The sequence below is a fragment of the Lytechinus pictus genome, chromosome 9 (assembly GCF_037042905.1).
Source record: "Lytechinus pictus isolate F3 Inbred chromosome 9, Lp3.0, whole genome shotgun sequence".
In the NCBI taxonomy this organism is placed as follows: domain Eukaryota; kingdom Metazoa; phylum Echinodermata; class Echinoidea; order Temnopleuroida; family Toxopneustidae; genus Lytechinus; species Lytechinus pictus.
In genome coordinates, this window is record NC_087253.1 from 19,376,090 (window position 1) to 19,397,331 (window position 21,242).

The following is a 21,242-nucleotide window of genomic DNA, read 5'->3' on the forward strand; positions in this document are numbered from 1 at the left end:
GAATATCTTAAAATTTTGCATTTAGCGACCGGCCTGACAACACAATCGTATTCGACTAGACGCTAAATATATACAGCATTCATTCCGTTTGATTTTTCGCCGACCACAAAATGGATAAAAAATCTTAACTGACAGAGGAAAACTGTGCAATGGAAAGCGTCGGGCAGAATTAGTGTCTTTAGCAGAAAAGGCTGTTAAACTGTATTGTGATCACGAACTTTCCGAGCGAAAGCGACGTTGTGTTGTTGTGCATGACGGCACTGTTGATCTGAATGGCAAAACAGTGCATTGGACTTCCGAACAGGAAGTTGTAATACCGAAAATCTATCCCATAATGCAATGCGCGTTACAGGGATTTTCCCGGATCTCGGCGAAATCGCTATTTGGGGTAGCGAGAATTAAAAAAAAAACCACTGAAAATAATGACACAAAATTCTCATTTATTTGTTTTCATTGCATAGGATGGCTTTACTGCATATATTGTTATCGTTCATATTACACATATTATTGATGATTTATTGTTATCAGTGTGGGGCTAATTTATACAAGCAGTCGTGCTTTCTTTGACCCCTCCACATGTGTAATATTTTTTTAATATCAATAATTACTGTGGAAATAAAGTTGAATTTGAATTTGAATTTGAATTTGAAAAAAAAAACACTGAAAATAATGATACACCATTCTCATTTATTTGTTTTCATTGCATAGGATGTGTCTTCCGATACCAATTGATGCAGTGTATACGTGGGTGAATGGCTCGGATCCGAAGCTTTTAAAAGACCTGGAGCTACTAAAGAAAGAAATTGAATCGAGTACTGCCCCAACCCCTGAAGAAATAAAAAATAGCACAAGGTGAGTGTGTCAATTGATGATGAGGATGATGATGACGGTGATGGTGATGATGATGGTGATGATGATAATGATGAAGGTGATGGTCCTAATGATTGTGAGGATGATGATGGTGGAGATGATGAGGGTAACAATGATGATGGTATTTATGATGATGATGGTAATGATGACAGCGATCATGATGATGATTGTGAAAATGTTTGTTGTACAAATACCAGAAAAAATAGTAATAGACGAAAGTTTGAGGAAAATCCATCAAAGATTGAGAAAGTCATTTAAATTACGATTTTTGATTTGTGATATAAGATTTTCAGATTTTCCTCTTTCTTTCACTTTTAAAGCCTGCCTAAAGCTTTTGTAATGTGTCAGTAATGTGAATTATACTCAAGTATCATCAATCATTACAATATATGAAAGCGTAATTGTCATTGAATGCGTTTTTTACAAAGTAGAATTTAAATATTTTCATTTTCTGGCTGCGAGGACTTGAATTTAAATCCAGCGTCCACTCTCGGTAATGTTTTTATTTTTTATTTTGAGCACTTTTATAATAATAATAATAATAGCTGGATTTATAAAGCGCTTTTTGCCAGAGGATACAAAGCGCTACAATTATTATTGTACAACGCCTACTTAGCTTGTTGTACGCGAGCAAATGGGAGGCTGAATGTCAAACATTCGTACCGTTGCACAAAAGACGTACCATCCAAAATGTACCGTCCAAAGTGTACCGTTGCACGACTTTAGGAGGTGACGTCACAATACGATTTAATTCATTGCGCTCGGTAAAAATGAACAATACGCGTATAAGCCAGCTGGCTAAATGCGCAAGGCTGCCCAAGGTCATGTGCGCTTGTGGGATTTTGCTTTCTGCTTTCGGTATTTTTGCTCCCTTTTCATAGATTACTATAGGGATAAACTCTTTGTTTTTTCATATTTTCGCTAAATTTCGAGGCGTTGTACAACACATATAGCGAATATTCTTATTCGTGCAATGGTGCGAGATTTCGCATTCGGTGAAAGAAAGAAACGCTCTATTCAACTCGGCTCACGCCTCGTTGAATAGAGCATCTTTCTTTCACCTCATGCGAAATCTCGCACCATCGCACTCATGCCTATTCGCTATTTGTATACCATCACCGGCGCTCAGTGCATGCAAGGAATTACTCCTGCCGGGTACCCATCCACCTCACCTGGGTCAAGTGCAGCGCAGTGTGGATAAATGGCTTGCTGAAGGAAAACATGCCATGGGTACGATTCGAACCCACGACCCTCTGTTTCAAAGGCGAGAGTCAGAACCTTTAGACCATGACGCACCCACATACATTTTATTACATATTTAGTAATGGGATTTAAGAAAGCTGTTGACAAGGATCATATCCTGAAATTATCAGCTTGTTCCATGCTTGAGAAGGTCTTTTATCAGGGATGCCAGTTTTCAGGCAAAAGCCTGAATTCAGGCTCTGGCAATTTATTTTCAGGCCATAGTTTTAGCATTTTTGTGTACAAAATATTGTAGTCTAGGTGATTTTCAGGCCCTCTGATGAATTCTAACTGGCATCCCTATTTTATATACTACTAATGATAATTCAATATTTATATAGCGCCTATCAAAATTTCTCTAAGCGCTATATACATGTACTAGTAAACAAGCCAAAAATATGCAGATATTTTATTTGACTGGGCATCCGACCGAATTCAATTTTGTTGAAAATTTGTAATTTTTTCAAATAAAACACAATGTCAGTTCATATCGTAATACACTGCTACCTTTTTGCGGCATATACATGTGATCTAGTAATGAAGTTGAATAATGACATGTATGCACTTTTTTTTTGGGGGGGGGGGAGATATACCAAAATTTGGAAAATTGGCTTTAACCTGTAAATATTAAAAGTTTCAAAATGATTGTGTATGTATAGGCCTCTCAATAGGACATACTTTATATTTTTTTTGTTCAATTTCTCTTTTTTTTTTCTTTAGTTCTTTCCAGTGCAGGTTAAAAGACTGTATAGCCAGTTCAGCCATAATGACAAGCCCATTTTTGGATAAGTCACTTACATTAAGTCAACTAAGTTCTATAGAACAGTCATTACGTAAGGTCAACAAGATTTCAAATATCACAAAAGAAGGCGGAAAAACAAATACAATGCTTCAGTTTTCAAAACGAGAAGAAGGTAGGTTGTGAATTTATCATCATCTTCATTATCATCATCATCGTATTCAGGCCTCAAATTTTGATTTGTTTAGGGCAAGGCTACTTTTCGAAAGGGCTCATTTTTATAATACAGCAGAAATGGGAAAATTTTTCCAACAGGGCACAGAAATATCCACGGCTGGCAAAAAGGGCTCTGAGGCTAATCAACAGGCCTTACAAGATCTAGATAACCTTTGATTAATTAAAGCCCTGGTCATGATAATATAATTTGTTAATCCTGCAATTTTTTTTCTTGTTTCTTATCTTCTGTGATTAAATTCTTGAAATAATTTCCACAAGATCAGTTCTTTTGAGCATTTCTTAATACAAATAGCTGGTGATTTCCATTGACTGATGTTACAAGCTATTGAAATCCTTGCATCTGATTGGCTAAGAGCAAATTTGTCAGTGAAATCATGACTTCCCAGATTTTCATGGCACAAAGTCAAAGGTCACCGAAGCCATTGTTAACATTATGTTTCTTTAGATACAGGATCAAAAGTTTTTAGTTGTTGTTGAAATGTTGTAAATGCTCATTGCTGTGTGTTGTTTGCCCACATGTCTTGAATGTTTAATCTGCTTTTTTTTGTTCCAGTGGAAGTAGTGATGAAAGCAATACAATCTATTACACTGAATAACAAGAACTACACATTATCAAAAGGATACATTGTAAGTATTAAAATAAACGAGAGCTGGGGCCTGTTTCATAAAGGACTTGCAACTGTTGTAACTTTGCCATTATGGCAACTACCATGGTAACCTTGATTGGCTGCTGAGCCGTGTTACCATGGCAGTTGCCATTATGGCAAAGTTACAACAGTTGCAAGTCCTTTATGAAACGGGCCCCTGGTGTTGTATGTTAAATGTCTGGGTAAATAGTAAATTGATACAGAGCTATATGGTTGATCATAATATTTAGACTCAGATTAACTTTGGCAGTTTTAAACACAATTCTTTATAAAATGCATTGATCTCACCAAGTAGGGGGCAGGCAGGGAGAAAAATAAAAATGCCCCCAACAGCCATGGAAAGGTTAGAAAGTGCCTCTGAAAAACAAAAAGAAATAAAACAAAAGACTTTGGAGGCAAAAGCTGGATCATAAAACTATAATTAAACAAGAAAATAATTAATTGAAAAATTTTTGAAGCACAGGGAATAATTTTCCTGTTAACTCATCTCAATTTGCTGTGCAGCTTTAAAAAAAATGCTTCACAAAAAATATTTTGTGTATACATTTTTTTCGTAGGACTGTGGAGGACTAGTTGAGAACGTTTGTCTGATAAAAAATAATATTATTTATTTTCTGGAAGCTACGCCTACATAAAGGTTATTTCTGCCTTCATTATTGAAGGCCAACAGATTTGTCTGGCTGGATATGAAAATAGTGGCATCAGCATTATATTTAAAAAAATGTCTTTTCCACATTTTTCATAGACTTCCGATTGGACAGTTTCCGGAAGTGTTGCCCTGAAAGACAGGGTACTTGTTACTGGTGTGGAGAAAGATACAACAGAAGAACAAGTAAAAAATAGGATAGCCCAGACCTACCAGGAGAAAATTGGAGGGGTAAGCGAAGTGTCTTCTTAATTTCTTGATTGATATTATTTAATATCCTTGGAGTAAAAGCACAAAATGTAAGCACTCTACAACAAAGAAAACAAATATACAAGGGAAATTTTCTACTAAAAAAACAAAACAGGAATAATCAGCTCTGTTGTTGCAGAGTTGCATTGTAGCTCAATGCATGCAATGATATCTTTATTAACTGAGAAGAAACATGCATACTGTACACAAGGGAAATTTTCTACTTGGTGTCATTATTAATAATATGTCATTGATGTAAAAACAAAGACTGTAAGCGCTTGACAACAAAGAAAACAAATTTACAAGGGAAATTTTCTGCTAAAAAACAAAACAGGTATAATCAGCACTAATACTGCTGAGTTGCATTGCAACCCAATACATGCAATAATATCTTTATTAACTGAGAAGAAACATGCAAGAGAAAGTTTCTACTTAAAAAAAAAAAACAAGACAGGGTAATAAAGCACTAATTTCGCAGAGTTGCATTGCAGGTCAATTATTGGTGTACTATGCTTCCTTTGGAAAAACAATAAGCCACAACAAAGAATGACAAGGATTTCGGTAAAGAAATGGTTTGAGAGGAAGAGGAAAATGCAAAAGAACAAAGGAGGAGAATGAGAGGAACAATATAATTCTTATTTATTCCTTTTATCATTTTTTCTTCCCGGTACAGGTTCTGGTTGAGAATGTAGCTGGTCTTGCCATCGTCTTTATTACTGACCCTGATGTTATAAATGACCTCATATCAGACGTAAGTAACCAATGTTATCATTCATCCTGTTGTAATAGTCCGACGTTGTCCATCAAAATATATTCTCCTCTTCCTTGACATCAGCGTAAGATGTCAATGGGATGGATGCCAGTAGCATCACGGAGCCAAGAGAGGAATGTCAAGCGTTTGCCCCCATGTGCCCTCCCTCCTTTGAATTTCTTGCAAAGAATGTAGCCCAAGAAGCGTATCTGTCGATTTGCTGTAGGATGTAGTCGAGAACTGGATGATTTGGCCTTGTCCAACATACTCTACAGTACTCAAAAGTATGAGTTTAACTAGTCTTGATGGAGTACATGTACATACATACATGTACACAGCAGGGTTCATGCACTTAGTATACAAGCATTGGCGTACTTCTCAGATAGTCTGATACTACATTGGGATAAGCCAATATGGTCTACTATCAATTTTGTCTAATTTTCATTTGGTCTACACAACAGTTGATCTAAACCCTACTTGGTCTAATTCTCATTTAGCCTAAAGCCAGACGATCATTTCTACTCTGTATGCTTGCCATATTTTTTCTCAAATGAAAATTTGGTTCATAAAGAATTCATCTAACCATATATAGAGTAAGATATGCTAAACCAAGTGGATGTTAAACAAAATCAGTATAGCATAACTGGAAATTAGACCTAATGGAAAATTGGCTAAATGACAATGGCCCGTATTCTGAAGTCGGGTTTAATTTAAACTCAGGTTTAAAGTTGTGGTTTAAGTATGGAAAGCCAATTGAGACATAAATCACTAACAGTAGAGATATAATATTTCAGCTCATTTGACTCTCAAATCATTCTCAATTGTCTAGGAAGTATGAATAAGATAATTGTCTTCACCATCGAAGAATCAGGAAAGAGCACAGTAAACATAAGAAACATTACAATACTTGATAAAAAGTTTGAAACGTTTGGCTTCCCATAATTTTAGCACAGAGTTAGACCATGGTCTAAGTTAAACCTGACTTCAGAATACGGGCCTTAAAGACTAAATGATTAGTAGTTAAGCTGGTTGTATACAAACTAGGATAAGACCAAGCGGGATGAGACCCCATGGAAAGTAGACGAAGCGGGTGTAGACCAAATGGCGTATTGCCTACCCCCCCCCCCCTCTTTACACAAAATCTTGGATTCCCCTTCCACGTCGCGTGGATGACGAGAGTACTACTTTATTACTTTTCTCTTTCCCTCCCACAGGCAGAAAAGACAAATACAAGCAGTAGTCTGAAAGTCAACAAGGCCTATCTTGCCTGGAATATGGAGCATGTAAGTTTTATTTTATTTTATTTTGTTCTCTGCACGCGCGTTCACACAGAAATCAAAGCGTTTTTTAATCGTAATTGAAAAATCCATTTCATTTCTCTATTAATTTTGTTTTGTTCCTCTCTGTGTGCGCATTCACACACAGAAATTAAAGCGTTTTTTTAATCGTAATTGAAAAATCAGTTTCATTTCTCGGTGTTCACTTAAGCAATAACCATGTGCAGTAGGCTCATGATGCTGGATGAAAGCCGTAATTCCCATGGGCAAAGATGATTGCATGTTTGCTTGCAAGTAGCATTTGGACAATCTGACATCTGACAGGTAGGACATGGCTCAAATGTCACAGAAGTCCTCACATACATTGATATATCTTGTTTATTTCAAGTTTGGCATTGGCTGTTTGACAAAGTCTCTCTGTACATCATAATTTTTTTTTAAATGAATCTGGGGCCCATTTCATAAAGGACATACAACTGTTGTAACTTTGCCATTATAGCAACTACCATGGCAACAGGGCTCAGCAGCCAATCATAATCAAGGTATCCATGGTAGTTGCCATAATGGCAAAGTTACAACAGTTGCAAGTCCTTTATGAAACAAGCCCCTGATCTATTGACAAATCTCTCTAGGAATTGAGTTATCAATAAATGTGATTTGAAATTTTAGTAAATGCACATTATATTTTGATGCTCATTATAATAATACAAAATGCATAGAAATATGCAACGAACAGGATTTCTATTTCAATTTCATTTTTTTCTTTGTTTTGTTTTGTAGGAGGAGTCCAAACCTGGTGATGATTTTGCACCAAATAGATTTGAAGATAATGAGGTATGTTAAGCAGTGGGCAGGTCCATTCATTATGTACAGCATTATGCCTTTGCACTTCACCAGCCCATTTACATGTATATAGGATAATTTTTTATATATTTCATATGATATAATCATGCTAAATTAAAATTCAAACCATTTCAGTGGAAAAATGTGGTTTTCATGGTGTACTGTATTATTGGGTACATTATAGTAGTATTTGATATTTGTAATGAAGATGACAACATTTTTGTAAAGATCCTTGGAACTAGGTTTCTAATACATGGGAACTAAATTTAATGAACTTTCATTAAGAACAACAAAAACATACTAAAGGAGGTGAAATCAGATTTGACAATTAAATGTACATTTTTCCAAAGAATTAATCATTGAAAAGGAAAAAAACGGTCATTACACTTAACAATTGAATATGAGAAAAACGTACAATATGATGAATCTTAACAAAATCTTTAAAAAGGGTTTAATACAAGACACTTTCTAATGATTACAATTCCATCGTTGATGATCATTTCTCTGAAACCGGCAAATGTGATACCTATTCACAATTCATGAATATGGAAGAAGAAGTAGTGTAAATTCCATGTCTGAAATCTGCTAAATATCAGGTTTTGGGCTCTTATTCTGTTTCAAACAAATGTTTTATTTTATTATTTTGATTACAGGAATTGCGATACTCGCTCCGTTCGTTGGAGAAACACGCCCCCTGGATACGCCGTGTGTATGTTGTCACTAACGGACAGATACCGTCATGGTTGAACCTGGACAATCCGAGATTGATTATTGTTTCTCATGATGTAAGTACCATAGTGCACTTGCTGGATATAGGAATATAGTGCAAATAATGCACAGGTGCAAATGAGTTATGGGGAGTGTAGCACACCCCTGGGTATTTCCTTGGTGCCATACATGTAAGCTGGCTCCATTGCCCCTCGGGCATGCATGGAGGATCGTCCTTTGGCTTGGCCGGGTTTCTTTCCCACTAGCGACTCGTAACCCAAAATATCACTGTTAGCACCGCGACTGCTTGACTAACCCTCCTATTTTGCAAGGCATTATCTTTTTATATTATAGGTGGGGTTAGCCTTCTTTGCAAAAACGTTGTGAGAAAAGAAAGTGGGCTTAGCCTCAGCGCGGACTTTAGGTGGTGCTTACTTGCCTTTTAGCATGACCCGTAGGGCAGAGGATGAAAATCACCAACACAGATAAAGCAATTGTGGAACAGTGTATGATTACTGCTTGGAAAAAGACCCAACATCTGTCTGAAATAACATTTTGTCAATTTTTCAGCAATTTCACACTTTCTGCCAGAATTATTTGGCACAAATTTTTATTTATACATTATTAACTATTTGTGGTTCATGTTATTCGATTCTGTTCGAACTCATTTTCTGATCGCAACCACAACTGGCATTTACCTTTAACCGTTAGTGTGCCAAGGACACATTTTCGTGCAATTGTATGTATTATATTGTATGCAATCGTAGCCATTCATTTTCTCTTTAATGCTGGCAGTACATGCTTTGTAAATCAATAATGCATCTTGTATTATGTATGTGGATTAATTTCCAGTTATTTATAGCACGCAAAGTTTTTCCATATTTTCCTATAGATTATCAAGAAAATCCACTATTTTTCAATACAAATTCAATGTAAGTACCTTCCCTATAATTTTTTTATCATGCACAGGAGATATTCGTAAACAAGTCCCACCTACCAACCTTCAGCTCTCCCGCAATTGAATCCCATCTGCATCGAATACCAGGACTCTCCAAGAAATTCATTTACCTCAATGACGACACGATGTTTGGAAAGGATATCTGGCCGGATGATTTCTATACACATGCTTCGGGGCAGAAGGTAATGATGGAATGTGGATGGTGTTGGTGGTTTTGGTGGTGGTTATGGTAATGGTGGTGATGGTGGCGGTGGGTGTGGTGATAGTGGTGGAGATGTTTGTAGTCATAGTTGTGATGGAAGTGGTGGGGGCAATGGGGGTTATAGTTTTAGTGATGGTGGTGGTGGTGATGATGTTGGGCAATGGCGGTGGTGGTGGTGGCTGTTGTGATGATGGTGGTGGTGTTGGCTATGGTGATGGTAGTGGTGGTAGAGTGGTAGTGTGGTGGTGGTAATTATGATTGTGATGGTGGTGATAGTGGCTGTGGTGATAGTGGTGGAGATGTTTGTAGTCATAGTTGTGATGGTAGTGGTGGGGGCAATGGGGGTTATAGTTTTAGTGATGGTGGTGGTTTTGGTGGCGGTGATGGTGGTGGTGATGATGATGATGATGTTGGTGATGGTGGTGGTGGCTGTTGTGATGGTGGTGGTGTTGGCTATGGTGATGGTGGTAGTGGTGGTGGTTATGGTGGTGATGATGAAGATGATGGTGGTGATGATGTTGGTGATGGTGGTGATGATGTTGGTGATGGTGGTGGTGGTGGTGATGATGGTGGTGGTGTTGGCTATGGTGATAATGATGTTGTTGGTAGTGATGGTGGAGTGGTAGTGTGGTGGTGGTAATTATGATTGTGATGGTGGGGATGGTGATGATGATGGTGAGGGTTGTAGTGAGTTTTGCCAGTGGATTTCACTGACAATATTTCCTGAGCAAATCAGGACTCCATCTCATAAAACTTGTTATCATGACAAATTTGCAATAACGGCTAAAAGCTACTGACATCCTTCAATCTGATTGACTGAAAGTAAATTTGTTATAGAATTTGTGCATTTGATTTTATGAAATTTGACCCGGATGAAAGGATTTTCAGTAGTTAATAACACATTAGTAAAAATCATTGCCAAATTTCTTCATGAAATGATTTAAAAAAAAATCTCTTCTGTTAGAAATTGTTGAATATGAATTTGACTTTGAATCAATTGTTTTACTAGGTGTATTTGACTTGGCCTGTTCCAAATTGTGCTGAGGGGTGTCCATCATCATGGATCAAGGATAATTATTGTGACAAAGCTTGCAATAATTCAGAATGTGAATGGGATGGAGGCGACTGCAAAGGTAAGTAAATGGTCACCTGACATGGATATTGGTCATGTGACATTGAGAATGGTCACCTGACATCTCATTTACACCTGCATCATTCTACTCTCTGGCTGTACAAAAGGTTTATATTTACTTGGTTCACAAGCGGTTGGTCTAGTTTTCAGATATTATGATACTACATGGACTAAACCCATTTGGTCTAATTACCATTTGGTCTACACTGCAATTGGTCTAATTCTCACTTATGGGGCATTGCAAGAAACTTGTGATCAATTGCAAGCCTATTTTTGGTGCCTAAATCAATCATATGTCTTGTAATTAATTGTAAATTTGTGATTGGTTGCTATCTCCTTCTTGCAACAAAGATTGTAATTTGATTTGGTACAGCTGAAATTGATCTTTTAATAGTAAAATTGCAACAGAATATTTGCAATTGATTGCAACAGAATATTTGCAATTGATTGCATATATTCCATTGCAACACCCCCTTAGTCTAATTATCATTGAGTCTTATTTTTCGATAGAGTCACTGCAACTGATTAGATTTGTAAAATGATAAAAACAAAACAAACAGGTGAGGTACATAGGGACCTGGAAGAAATTTGTTCCTTGAAACGCATTGCATGTCAGAGCTGCTTTGCTAAGGTCTTGGTTATTACGATGCATCATTGTGGAGCATATGGAGACTTCTGCTGAAGTAAGTGTGAAGGGCTATGTAAGCTGTATGATTATTATACTGCCTCTTTCTGTCCCCAGGTGTATCGGCCCAGGGACCTGCTATCGGAGGTGGCATGGGAGGCGGTACCAATATGGAACAAAGTGAGTAACGGTAGATGTTCATGATTTGGTTTGGTTTGGTTTGGTTTGATTTGTTTTGATTTGTTTTGATTTGATAGGATATTTTATCTGATCTGATCTGATCTGATTTGATTTGATTTGATTTTTCTTAATTTGATGAGATTTTATTGGATATAAATTAATTTGACATGATTTAATATGATTTGATATGATTTGTTTTGATTGGATATGAATTGATTTGATTTGATTTGATTGGATATGATTTGATTTGATTTGTTTTGATTGGATATGATTTGATTTGATTGGATATGAATTGATTTAATTTGATTTGATATGATATGATTTTGATTTGATTTGTTTTGATTGGATATGAATTAGTATGCTTTATTCATACTAAGAAAGTATGCTACACCAACCATTTTACAGAAGCAAGAAAGAACATTTTAAATGATGGACTTTAGCGATACCCAAATATGATTTGATTCAATGTGTTCAAATTGCACATTCACAAAGACATAAAGGCCCCAATGAATAAATCTATGCACATTCCATACATTGATCATGTTTAAATCAACACATATATTGAGGAAGCTTCCAATATTCAATGGGTGCTTTTATCACAGTTTGATTAATTTAAGCCTGTCACTTAAGGATAGTGTATTAATGAGCCAACTATTTATGTAAATTGATTATTATAAACAGTGGCTTCATTAATTCAAATCAGTGGACTGATTTATACTGTAACTGTAACCTTAGTAGCAAGCATGATATTAATTCAGGCTCTGTATAAAAATATTGATATTATTGAATGTTATGTTTAATTTGCAGTGTACTGTAATACTGGTTGTGCAAATGGATGGATAGCTGACAAATACTGTGATCAGGTCAGTATCCTTATATCCTTCTTTTTTATTCATTCTTTTCTCTTTTTGTTTCTTCTTCTTGTTCTGGTTCTCCTCCTCCTCCCTATCCTCATTCTTCTTCTTCTTCCTCTTCTTCTTCTTCTCCTTCTCCTCTTCCTGTTGTTCCTCTTTCTCTTCTTATTATCATTTTCAGTTAAATTGTTACTGTCTTTCTCTCCAACCCTTCCATCAGGCATGTAATGTACCCTCATTTCTAATATGGTTACACACTGTATCTAATTTCTGTAAGGGCACTCTCTTGTTATTTTATTGTTATCTTAATTACTGTTTATCATCATTGTTGTTACTCAATTATATCCTTTTGTTTTCAACCTGTCCATCAGGCGTGTAATGTACCCCAATGTGGTTTTGATGCCGGTGATTGTGGGAAGACCAACCTTCATTCCATCTACTCCGTACTCATCACAGGATCTGGAATGCAAATCACTCTCCCAAGAGGTAAGTACTTCCTCTTCTAATACTGCTTCCTCTTTTGGGGCACCGTGGTCTAGTGGTTACGACTCACGTCTTTCAATCAGAGGGACGTGGGTTCAAATCCCAGATGGCATGTTTTCTTTCAGCAAGAAATTTACCCACATTGTGCTGCACTCAACCCAGGTGAGGTGAATGGCTACCCGGCAGGATTAATTCCTTGAATGCACTGAGTGCTGAAAGGCAGCTCGAGCTAAAGACAGGGTAATGATAATAATGATAATAATAATAATGCGCCTCGGAATATATTATTTCTAGATACATGTAGATGGTGCTATATAAATGCCTATTATTATTATTACTTTCTGTAAATCCTTATAAAATAAATTGGCTCACTTCATATATAGTGAAAATGCTGGCAGACCAGTGAGAAATAAATACATAAAACAATCAGATTCACTAAAGACTGAAAATTAACCAGTTAAAAACAAAATTTCCTTATCTTTATCATCATTGCCACATGACATTATGTTTCATTTAATTTTTAGCTGTTTATAGTGATACCACATATTTAAATAACGGTTCATAAATTCATTAATTTAAATACTGAACATTGAATAATAATAATATGGTCCATTTATATAGTGCAGCTACTACAATTGCATATACTCAACTGCGCTTGATACTTGGTATTATAATATTACCGCAGCTGTAGCTGAGCCGCCATATAGGTGCTAAAACATTCAAGGAATAAAACCTACCGGATACCCATTCACCTCACCTGGGTTGAGTGCAGCACAATGTGGGTAAATTTCTGCTGAAGGTAAAATGCCATGGCTTGGATTCGAACCCACGTCCCTCTGATTGAAAGACGAGAGTCGTAACCACTAGACCACGATAATTGGGGATAGGGCCTTCACTTTAGCACAGCAAATTTTCATTGATAACTTCAATCATACCTGTATAAGATTGTGTTTTGACAGTCCTCCACTTATTCATTCGTTGTGAAAGTTTGAACATGTAATATATTGGGGGTGACACGACAATTGCTTTGGGCTTTATTTCGTCAAAGATATAGGGTTAGGGTTGCAATAGGGTTTTATGTTAGGTGAGGTGTAGGGTAAGGTTTGGGATAGGGTATAGTGTTAAATCTAGGGTTGAAGTTGGTTATTCCATTAGTGTGTCAAATTTACAGTGGAGCAATTGCCGCCAGGACAAATGTCTTGGGACCGTATGGGAGGGGGCTTTAATTTGCTCTGAAACGACTTGGGCATCTAATTATGAGATGTGTCATAAGAAGTCTGTTGTATTATTTATTGTTATCAAAATCTTCTCCATGATTCCCCATCAGGCCTATTGGTGGTGTACTTCAACGCGACCCCAATATTTGGTGAGGGATCAACGATCACTGAGGGGAAATACGACAATCGTGATATCGTCCGTACTGCTACCATCGCACAGAAGTTCAAAACAATTCACCTTCTTCTTTACAAGAACATGTCAGAAAGTGTATTGACCTTTCACCTTTCCGGCAAGACTAAAGATGACAGCCCACTCAATGTAAGTAATTCAGTAGATAATTAAACGGGAATTTCACCCAGATTTAAAGTTGGTCTTGCTCAATTCAGAAAGAGAATAGAAAAGAAACATATTGTTGAAGAAATGCTAGAAATCCACCAAAGATGTAATAATGGGGCTACAAGTTATTAAAAAAAATTCTTTTTCTTTCCTTATTATTCCAGAGAAAAAAAATTATAACCTATTTCATGGCAAATACAAAAAATGATAATAATGAATCCAATTCTTTTATATACAATCTTCTGCATATTTTCTACTCAATATAGAGTTTACCATCACAGTGTTTCTATGAATGAAAGATTACTTGTGATGCTGACTTCATAAAATAGTTCATATGCAACTCCCATGATTTCTTATGGTAAATTTTGACTTTGCGAGCAGTTCCCCCGCCCATGCATAATGTGATATAACTTCCATAAAATACCATTTTGTCAGTGATTTTCACTGACTACTTTGTTCTTGGCCAATCAGATGCAAGGATTTCAGTAGCTTATAACAGTTTTCACTGAAAATCACGGACTATTTCTTGCATGAAATGGTCCCACAGGAGACTGTTTCACATAACATCTTGTCAAATGATTTCCACTGACTGATTTGCTCTGAGCCTATCATGCAAGGATTTCAGTGGCTTATAACAGTTGTCATTAAAAAATCACAGACTACTTGTTTCATGAAATGCTCACTAGGATAGTGTTTCATGAAGCATCTTGTCAATAATTTTCACTGACTAATGTGCTTTGAGCCAATCAGATGCAAGGATTACAGTAGCTTATAATAGTTGTCTTTGAAAATCACTATCTCTTGCATGAAATGCTCCCCCAGGTGAGTGTTTCACAAAGCATCATGTCAATAATTTCCACTGACTAATTTGCTCTGAGCCTATCAGATGCAAGGATTTCAGTTGCTTATAACTGTAAATTCTGTGACTTTTTGTTTCATGAAATGCTCCCCAGGTAACATTCAATGTGACGGTGAACACCAAAGAGAATGAGAACCTGGATCAAGAGCTGCTTGCGTTGAAGCAACCGGAGGGAGCAAAAGAAGACGGCAAGACCGATGAGGAGGAGAAGAGGAAGGAGGAGGAAGAACCGGTCTTTGAGTTTGAGGACATTTCTGAAGGAAGGAGGTGAGATTATCATGAGGAATAAGGCGCTGAAACAAAATGCATAGCAGAAATCTTAAAACATATTTTTTTGTAAAGAGGGGGATTCCATTTTGTGTTGTACAGGACATCTTGACAACATTTGACGTCCTTTTGACATGAATTTTTGTGCTTGATGATGATCCTCAAGTTGTATTAGAAGAGGAAAAACACTCAAGACTCGGAGTATAACTTGACTCGATTGCATATCCTTTATAGTTGCAACAAAAATGAGTACCGTTTCTAACGGGACACAAAAATAACAGAAAATAACAAAGAGAGGCAAGCAACAGAAGCAAGGAATACCCGTCGAGTGAGTCCATTAACCACATTGTATGAAAAATCATGAACATAAATGATCAATCTTTAACTTTGGGTTATGGTTTTCAGGTTGAGGATGTTCATTCTCTCTTTAACAGCAATCTGGTTAAGCTATACAACATTTAACCAACTCATCTACTTTATTTCATATTTTAGAGGCCCAAAGTTACCTTTAGCCAGAGAGAAAGACATCTCTATATCTTTTGAGCCAAAGGAAGAAGAACTCACTGATGATATCGCAAGTCAGCTGAAAGAATTATCCAAGCAGCTGGAGGATGGTAAGATGATACTATCAAACGTGATTTCTTCAAAACTGCTCAATTTGTAGAACTGTTTTCTTAGATTATCTCTACTGCAGATTTGATTTGATTTACAGGGGGGGGGGATGGTCTGGGTGTGTCTTACAAAGAGTTAAGTACCGATGGGTACAATATATCTCATTGATTGATAAGCCGAAGCATGTGTCCTCTGAGGTTCATACCACATGCAACTGGGAATTTAAATGCAACTTTTTGGTACTCTAATCTTTGTGAAACTCCCCTTTATATAGTCAAGCATTTCTTGAGAAATTTTTGACTGTATTGAATACTAGTCTCTGTCTGATAAGTGAATTCCTTCTTTGACATTATACTTACCTCCTAAAAATAAAACAAAGCAAAACAAAGATGAACCTTCAAAAAGAAAAAGAAAAAGAAAGACAAGTAGGAACAAATAAAAGAGAGAAGGAAGGCAAGTCGACTATCAATGAATCTATGGAAACTGTTAAACTGAATCTTGTGTTTTTGTGTTTTTTTTTTTTCATTTTATACAGGTGATATTACCAAGAGGGGGCATGACCGCATCAGATCCCAGATACTTGCCCAGTACTTGCTTTCACAGGAGTACACCAAGCGCAGGAGAGAAGTGGCCCAAGGCCTTCACAAAGCAGGTGGCAAACAACCCATCATTGATACCGATGCCGGACTGGGAAGGGTCCCTGACATTGTTCAACGACCTGGACAAGGTCAAGGATTAGGTCTAGGTGGAGGTCAAGGACAAGGGCAGGTACAGGTGCAGGGACAAGTTATTGGGGGAGAACGGGCTCAGGGAGCATTTGGTGGACAACCTGGACAGCATGGTCAAGGAGTGTTCAATCAGCAGGTTATTCCACAGTTTGGACAGGGTGGGCAAGGTTTCAGGGATCAGGTGGGGAATGGACTTGCAGGAAAGCAGTTGGGACAAGGTCAAGTCTTCAAAGACACAGATGTTGGCCAAATACCAAGGCAACAAGACCTTGGACAGGGTCAACATATTCAACAACAAGGAGCTGTAGGACAAGGCTTTGGACAAGTACAAGGACAATTTATCGATCAGCAGATGGGTCAGGGATTGCAAGCAGGAAATGGCCCGGTACCAGTTGGACAGCTAGGAGAAGCACAAAATGGAGGGTTGGGATTGGGGCAGCTGCCTCTTGGACAAGCTCCAGTGCAGCAAAATGATGGAGTCCTCAGACAGCTGCCAGGACAAATGCCAGGACAGCCACAAGACAATCAGGTTTTTAGGAACCAACCTCAACAAGGAATATTTCAAGATAGATTTCCCAGAGGACAGAACCCGGTTCTTAATAATGCTCAGCAGCAGATACTGGGAAAAGCTGCTGGACAAGTTCCTCAAGGTAACACCTTTGCAGGGATTCAACAAGGATTCAACCCTAATGGGCAGCCTGGTTTGCAGAATGTACATCATGCGGCAGGTGGTCAGAACTTTGGAGATATTGCTAAGGCAGTTGGTGATGATGGAGCCTTGAGAAAGGAAGCTGATGCTTTTGATAATGATTTATTTGGAGCCAACATATATAAATCAGGGAAAACTGTAAATCAGGGACAGGTTGCTCAACCTGGATACAAAGCTCATGGGGGTTTTGGACAGGGTATTCAACCTGGACAACAAAGGCAACAAGAACCCGGCAATCCTCTGCAAGGACTACAGGCTCCTGTAGCGAATGGTCTAGGACAGGGTCCAGCTGTTGGAGGTCCAGATCTTGGTGGCCAAGGGCATGAACTAAGAGGAGCTGATGCAAATACTGGTGAAAAAGTGGGGCAAGGACTTCATCAAGGTGAAATGCATGATAACCAACTAAGACAGGATCTTAATCTGGGGCAACCAGTAGTGCCCTTTGAGCAGAATCAAGGTGGTCAAGGTCACCAACCTGGAAGGCCACTGGAGGAGCAAGATGTTGGAAAGGTGGGCGGGATCAATGGTGGTCTCAAGAACCTTGGCGATGATAATCCGCTTGGTCTTCAACATGGTATTAATATTAAAAAGCAAGACCCCAAACTGGAAGAGACAAGAGAAAAGTACAAACATTTTGCAGACAAGTTTGAGGAACAAAAAGGAAACCAGATTAACCAGGGAATACCTGATGTGATAGCAGGGCAAGGCCATCTGAATCAACCAATGGGAAAAGAAGATTATGCAAAGCAACCAGTTGGAGGGCAGAAACAGAAGGTAGTATTTGATGCTAAACCGCTGGCAGGTGTTGGTCAAGATCTTGAACCGATGGATGATTTAGACAATCCACTAGGTAAGCCAGCTGACTTGGATCAACCTGTCATAGACCAGAATGACATGAACAGAGGATTTAGAAGAGGTATCGATCCTAACCAGCAGGTCAGAAAAGTGGACGATTTGGAACCACCTGTCGACTTGCATCGTGACAATGATGCACAACCGATAATCGAAATCCAGAATGGCATCAATGGGGAGGAAACCAAAGACAGGCAAGTGCAAGAACCAGATCAGTTGCAGAACAAGGATGGCCTAGACTTGAAGCCAGGAAATGAGAATGACTTCATGGACAACAACGACAACGTTGGGAATCTATTGAAGGAACAGAACAACTTTCCATTCCAGATTCCAGATGCTGCCGAAGTTGACTTTGAGGATGATCGGAACCCTCCAGATGATGCAGGGGATGTCAGAAGGAATGACAGAGGCTTCAGGAAACTTCTATCTCTCACAGACAAAGAGAAGGTGTCTCTAGACAGTGCTACTGACCCAGGTGTCCTTCACTTTAAAGATCCTAGGGATGTTCTCAAGATCAAATCTTCCTGGGTCACGAAGGCCAAGCAGGTTGTGATGAGAATCACAAGTGGTTTCCTGGATCATGAGCTACAGAAGAAAGTAGTCCCTGCAGATATCACCAGTAAGCAGGATGTCACTGCTGATCATGAGCTACAGAAATGGATTGGCGGTATGCCAGAACATCCTGTGTTTCCCCAAGAGGAGAATGACCTTGCTGAGGATGCCGCCTTGAGGCAGAAGAAAGATCAGGATCGGAAGAGCAGCTTCTTGCCGTGGGAACGGACTGACAGCTTCAATAATCTCACCAAGGTATGTTTTGGCCTACTGTTTCAAAAAAAAAAAAATCTGTTGTCATGGCCACACCATGAAACATGCCATGGAATGATAAAAAATATCCTTATATCAGCTTTTTGAAATGAGATGACACACTGACAGTCTGAACATATAGGTGTATACGGTAAGGTATACGAGTTCAAAAATGCAAACATGATGCACTCGAAGTAGGGTGGAAATAAAGCATTATATAATAAAAGAATGAAATAGATTTGATAAAACAGAATAATAAAGTATGAAAAAATAATGAAATCCTTAAGGGGAAGGGAGGGATGGAATTCAAATAGTCAACACCACAGAGGGTGCCATAATGTACATATTCCATTGCTATTCATATTTAGAGTCTGGCAAACTAGTTACAGTGAAAGCCAACTTTCTGTTATTTATTATATATATATTTTTTGTATTAATTTTTATCTCAAAATTATATTATATTTCATGGTTAAGACTAGCTCTTTATAAAACGTAATCAAGGAGAGACCACAGATATTGTTGGTCCGTTCACCCCTCCTTTAAACCGATTTTGCTGCATTGTCTAATTTATTCTTGATTTTTATTTCAAAACAAGCTCTTTATAAACCAGTCTATGAGAGACAACACACTTTAAACTGATTTTTCTGCAATGTCTATCTTTTATTTCTTAGCTTCTTGAGCAGCAGGACAGGATGGAGCAGTACTCAGCGCAGAGTGGTACCCAACGCCGTCTTCTGGACACCTTTGGGGATTCTCTAAGGCATGTCAACAAGCTCTTCAACAAGAAGTTTGGTTACCAGGCCAGGAAGGTGCCCGCCCACATGCCTCACATGGTGGATGTCGGCATCATGAACGATCTACAGGCTGAGTAAGTCAAGACCAGGGACCCATCGTACAAAGATTTATGATCTATCAGGATCCTGTCTTACAAAGAGTTGCGATTGATCCAATCAACCACAAATATGGAACGCCAGCAACGTCCACATGTATTTTACATGTTTGTTCCGATCATTTTCTAACTACAGTATGATGTTTATTCCTACATTTATTGTTTTCTTGAAAATTCAGTGTGCTGCTCTTTACTTGCAAAGGACATTGTTCAAATTTCCTGTAGAAAATATTTTGACAATTATGGATTTCCATAGAATTGAGGTTGATCGGAACAATTGTACATGTAACTCTTTGTTAGACGGGACCCTGATCAACCTCAACTAAATGGAAATCCATCGTCATAATTTTTCTGACAAAATATTTGCACAACATCCTTTGTAAACAAAGATGAGCATACTGAATGGTCAAGATAATGATGAATGTATGAATATACATCATATCTAGAATTCTTTTTGAACAAATATGCATTTTAGGTGTTAGCGTTGCTAGCTTTCCATAGTTGTGGTTGATCGGATCAATCACAACCTCTTGTAAGATGGGACCCAGGGGACCATCATACAGTATGGATTAAATATCACCCATGAAGAAATAAAACAAGTATTCCAGACACTTTCAAGATATCCGTGACTGAAAAATCACCATTTAATTTCTCTGCAGGGGACATTTGTGGCACAATATAGTACCCAGTGTGTCAAAATTGGGACAATGTTTGTGGTCATTTGTACATTTTCACCTTTTTAGCGCTATACAGTGCGTCCCAGAAAAAACGAAACCGAGATTAAGCGATGATTTATCATAACTTAATCACAAATACAATAGACAAATGACCTACCATTGTAAAGCTTAAAATCTCCTCTTTCATCTGAAATTACTCAGATTATTTCTCCTTCACGCATGAGTGAGCAAAAACAATTTGAAGAGGGGATACCAAAAAGTCATTTGGCGGGCTGTATCTGGGTTTCAAAAAGAAAACCACACTTTTAGAAAGTTCAATATCTGCTCTTTAATTTGATACCTCAATTACAGAAAATGGTCAAGAAATAACAAAGTTCTGGTTATTTGAAATAAGGCTTGAATTTCAATAATTTCATAAAATGAAGAGGTTTTACAGGCTAGCGTTCAAACTCACTCGACACTCCGTTTTGTTGACAATCAGCCATGCATTAAGTCTTTTGTTAACCATGCGATAGCTTCTGTGGGAAACCGGTGAAAACACGTTTTTTTATGAAATTATGGAAATGCAAGCATTGTTTCGAGGGATCATAACTTTTTTGTGATTAAGGTATCAAATAAAAGAGCAGATATTGAACTTTTTAGGCATGT

The 21,242-nt window shown here is 37.8% G+C and overlaps 1 protein-coding gene across 2 annotated transcripts in view; it reads left to right on the top strand.

Annotated features, from left to right (window-relative positions):
- Positions 1–21,242, top strand: part of LOC129268156 (N-acetylglucosamine-1-phosphotransferase subunits alpha/beta-like) — a 40,757-nt gene that overhangs the window by 9,401 nt on the left and 10,114 nt on the right. For both annotated transcript variants that reach the window (XM_054905740.2, XM_054905739.2), the window contains exons 4-21: positions 709–852; positions 2,833–3,026; positions 3,642–3,715; positions 4,481–4,612; positions 5,304–5,381; positions 6,596–6,664; positions 7,439–7,492; positions 8,155–8,286; positions 9,179–9,349; positions 10,379–10,502; positions 11,244–11,306; positions 12,114–12,169; positions 12,532–12,646; positions 13,971–14,179; positions 15,151–15,323; positions 15,816–15,937; positions 16,471–19,031; positions 19,700–19,896. In XM_054905740.2, coding sequence (XP_054761715.2) covers positions 709–852; positions 2,833–3,026; positions 3,642–3,715; positions 4,481–4,612; positions 5,304–5,381; positions 6,596–6,664; positions 7,439–7,492; positions 8,155–8,286; positions 9,179–9,349; positions 10,379–10,502; positions 11,244–11,306; positions 12,114–12,169; positions 12,532–12,646; positions 13,971–14,179; positions 15,151–15,323; positions 15,816–15,937; positions 16,471–19,031; positions 19,700–19,896 — 4,668 coding nt within the window. The remainder of the gene's footprint in view (positions 1–708; positions 853–2,832; positions 3,027–3,641; positions 3,716–4,480; positions 4,613–5,303; positions 5,382–6,595; positions 6,665–7,438; positions 7,493–8,154; positions 8,287–9,178; positions 9,350–10,378; positions 10,503–11,243; positions 11,307–12,113; positions 12,170–12,531; positions 12,647–13,970; positions 14,180–15,150; positions 15,324–15,815; positions 15,938–16,470; positions 19,032–19,699; positions 19,897–21,242) is intronic.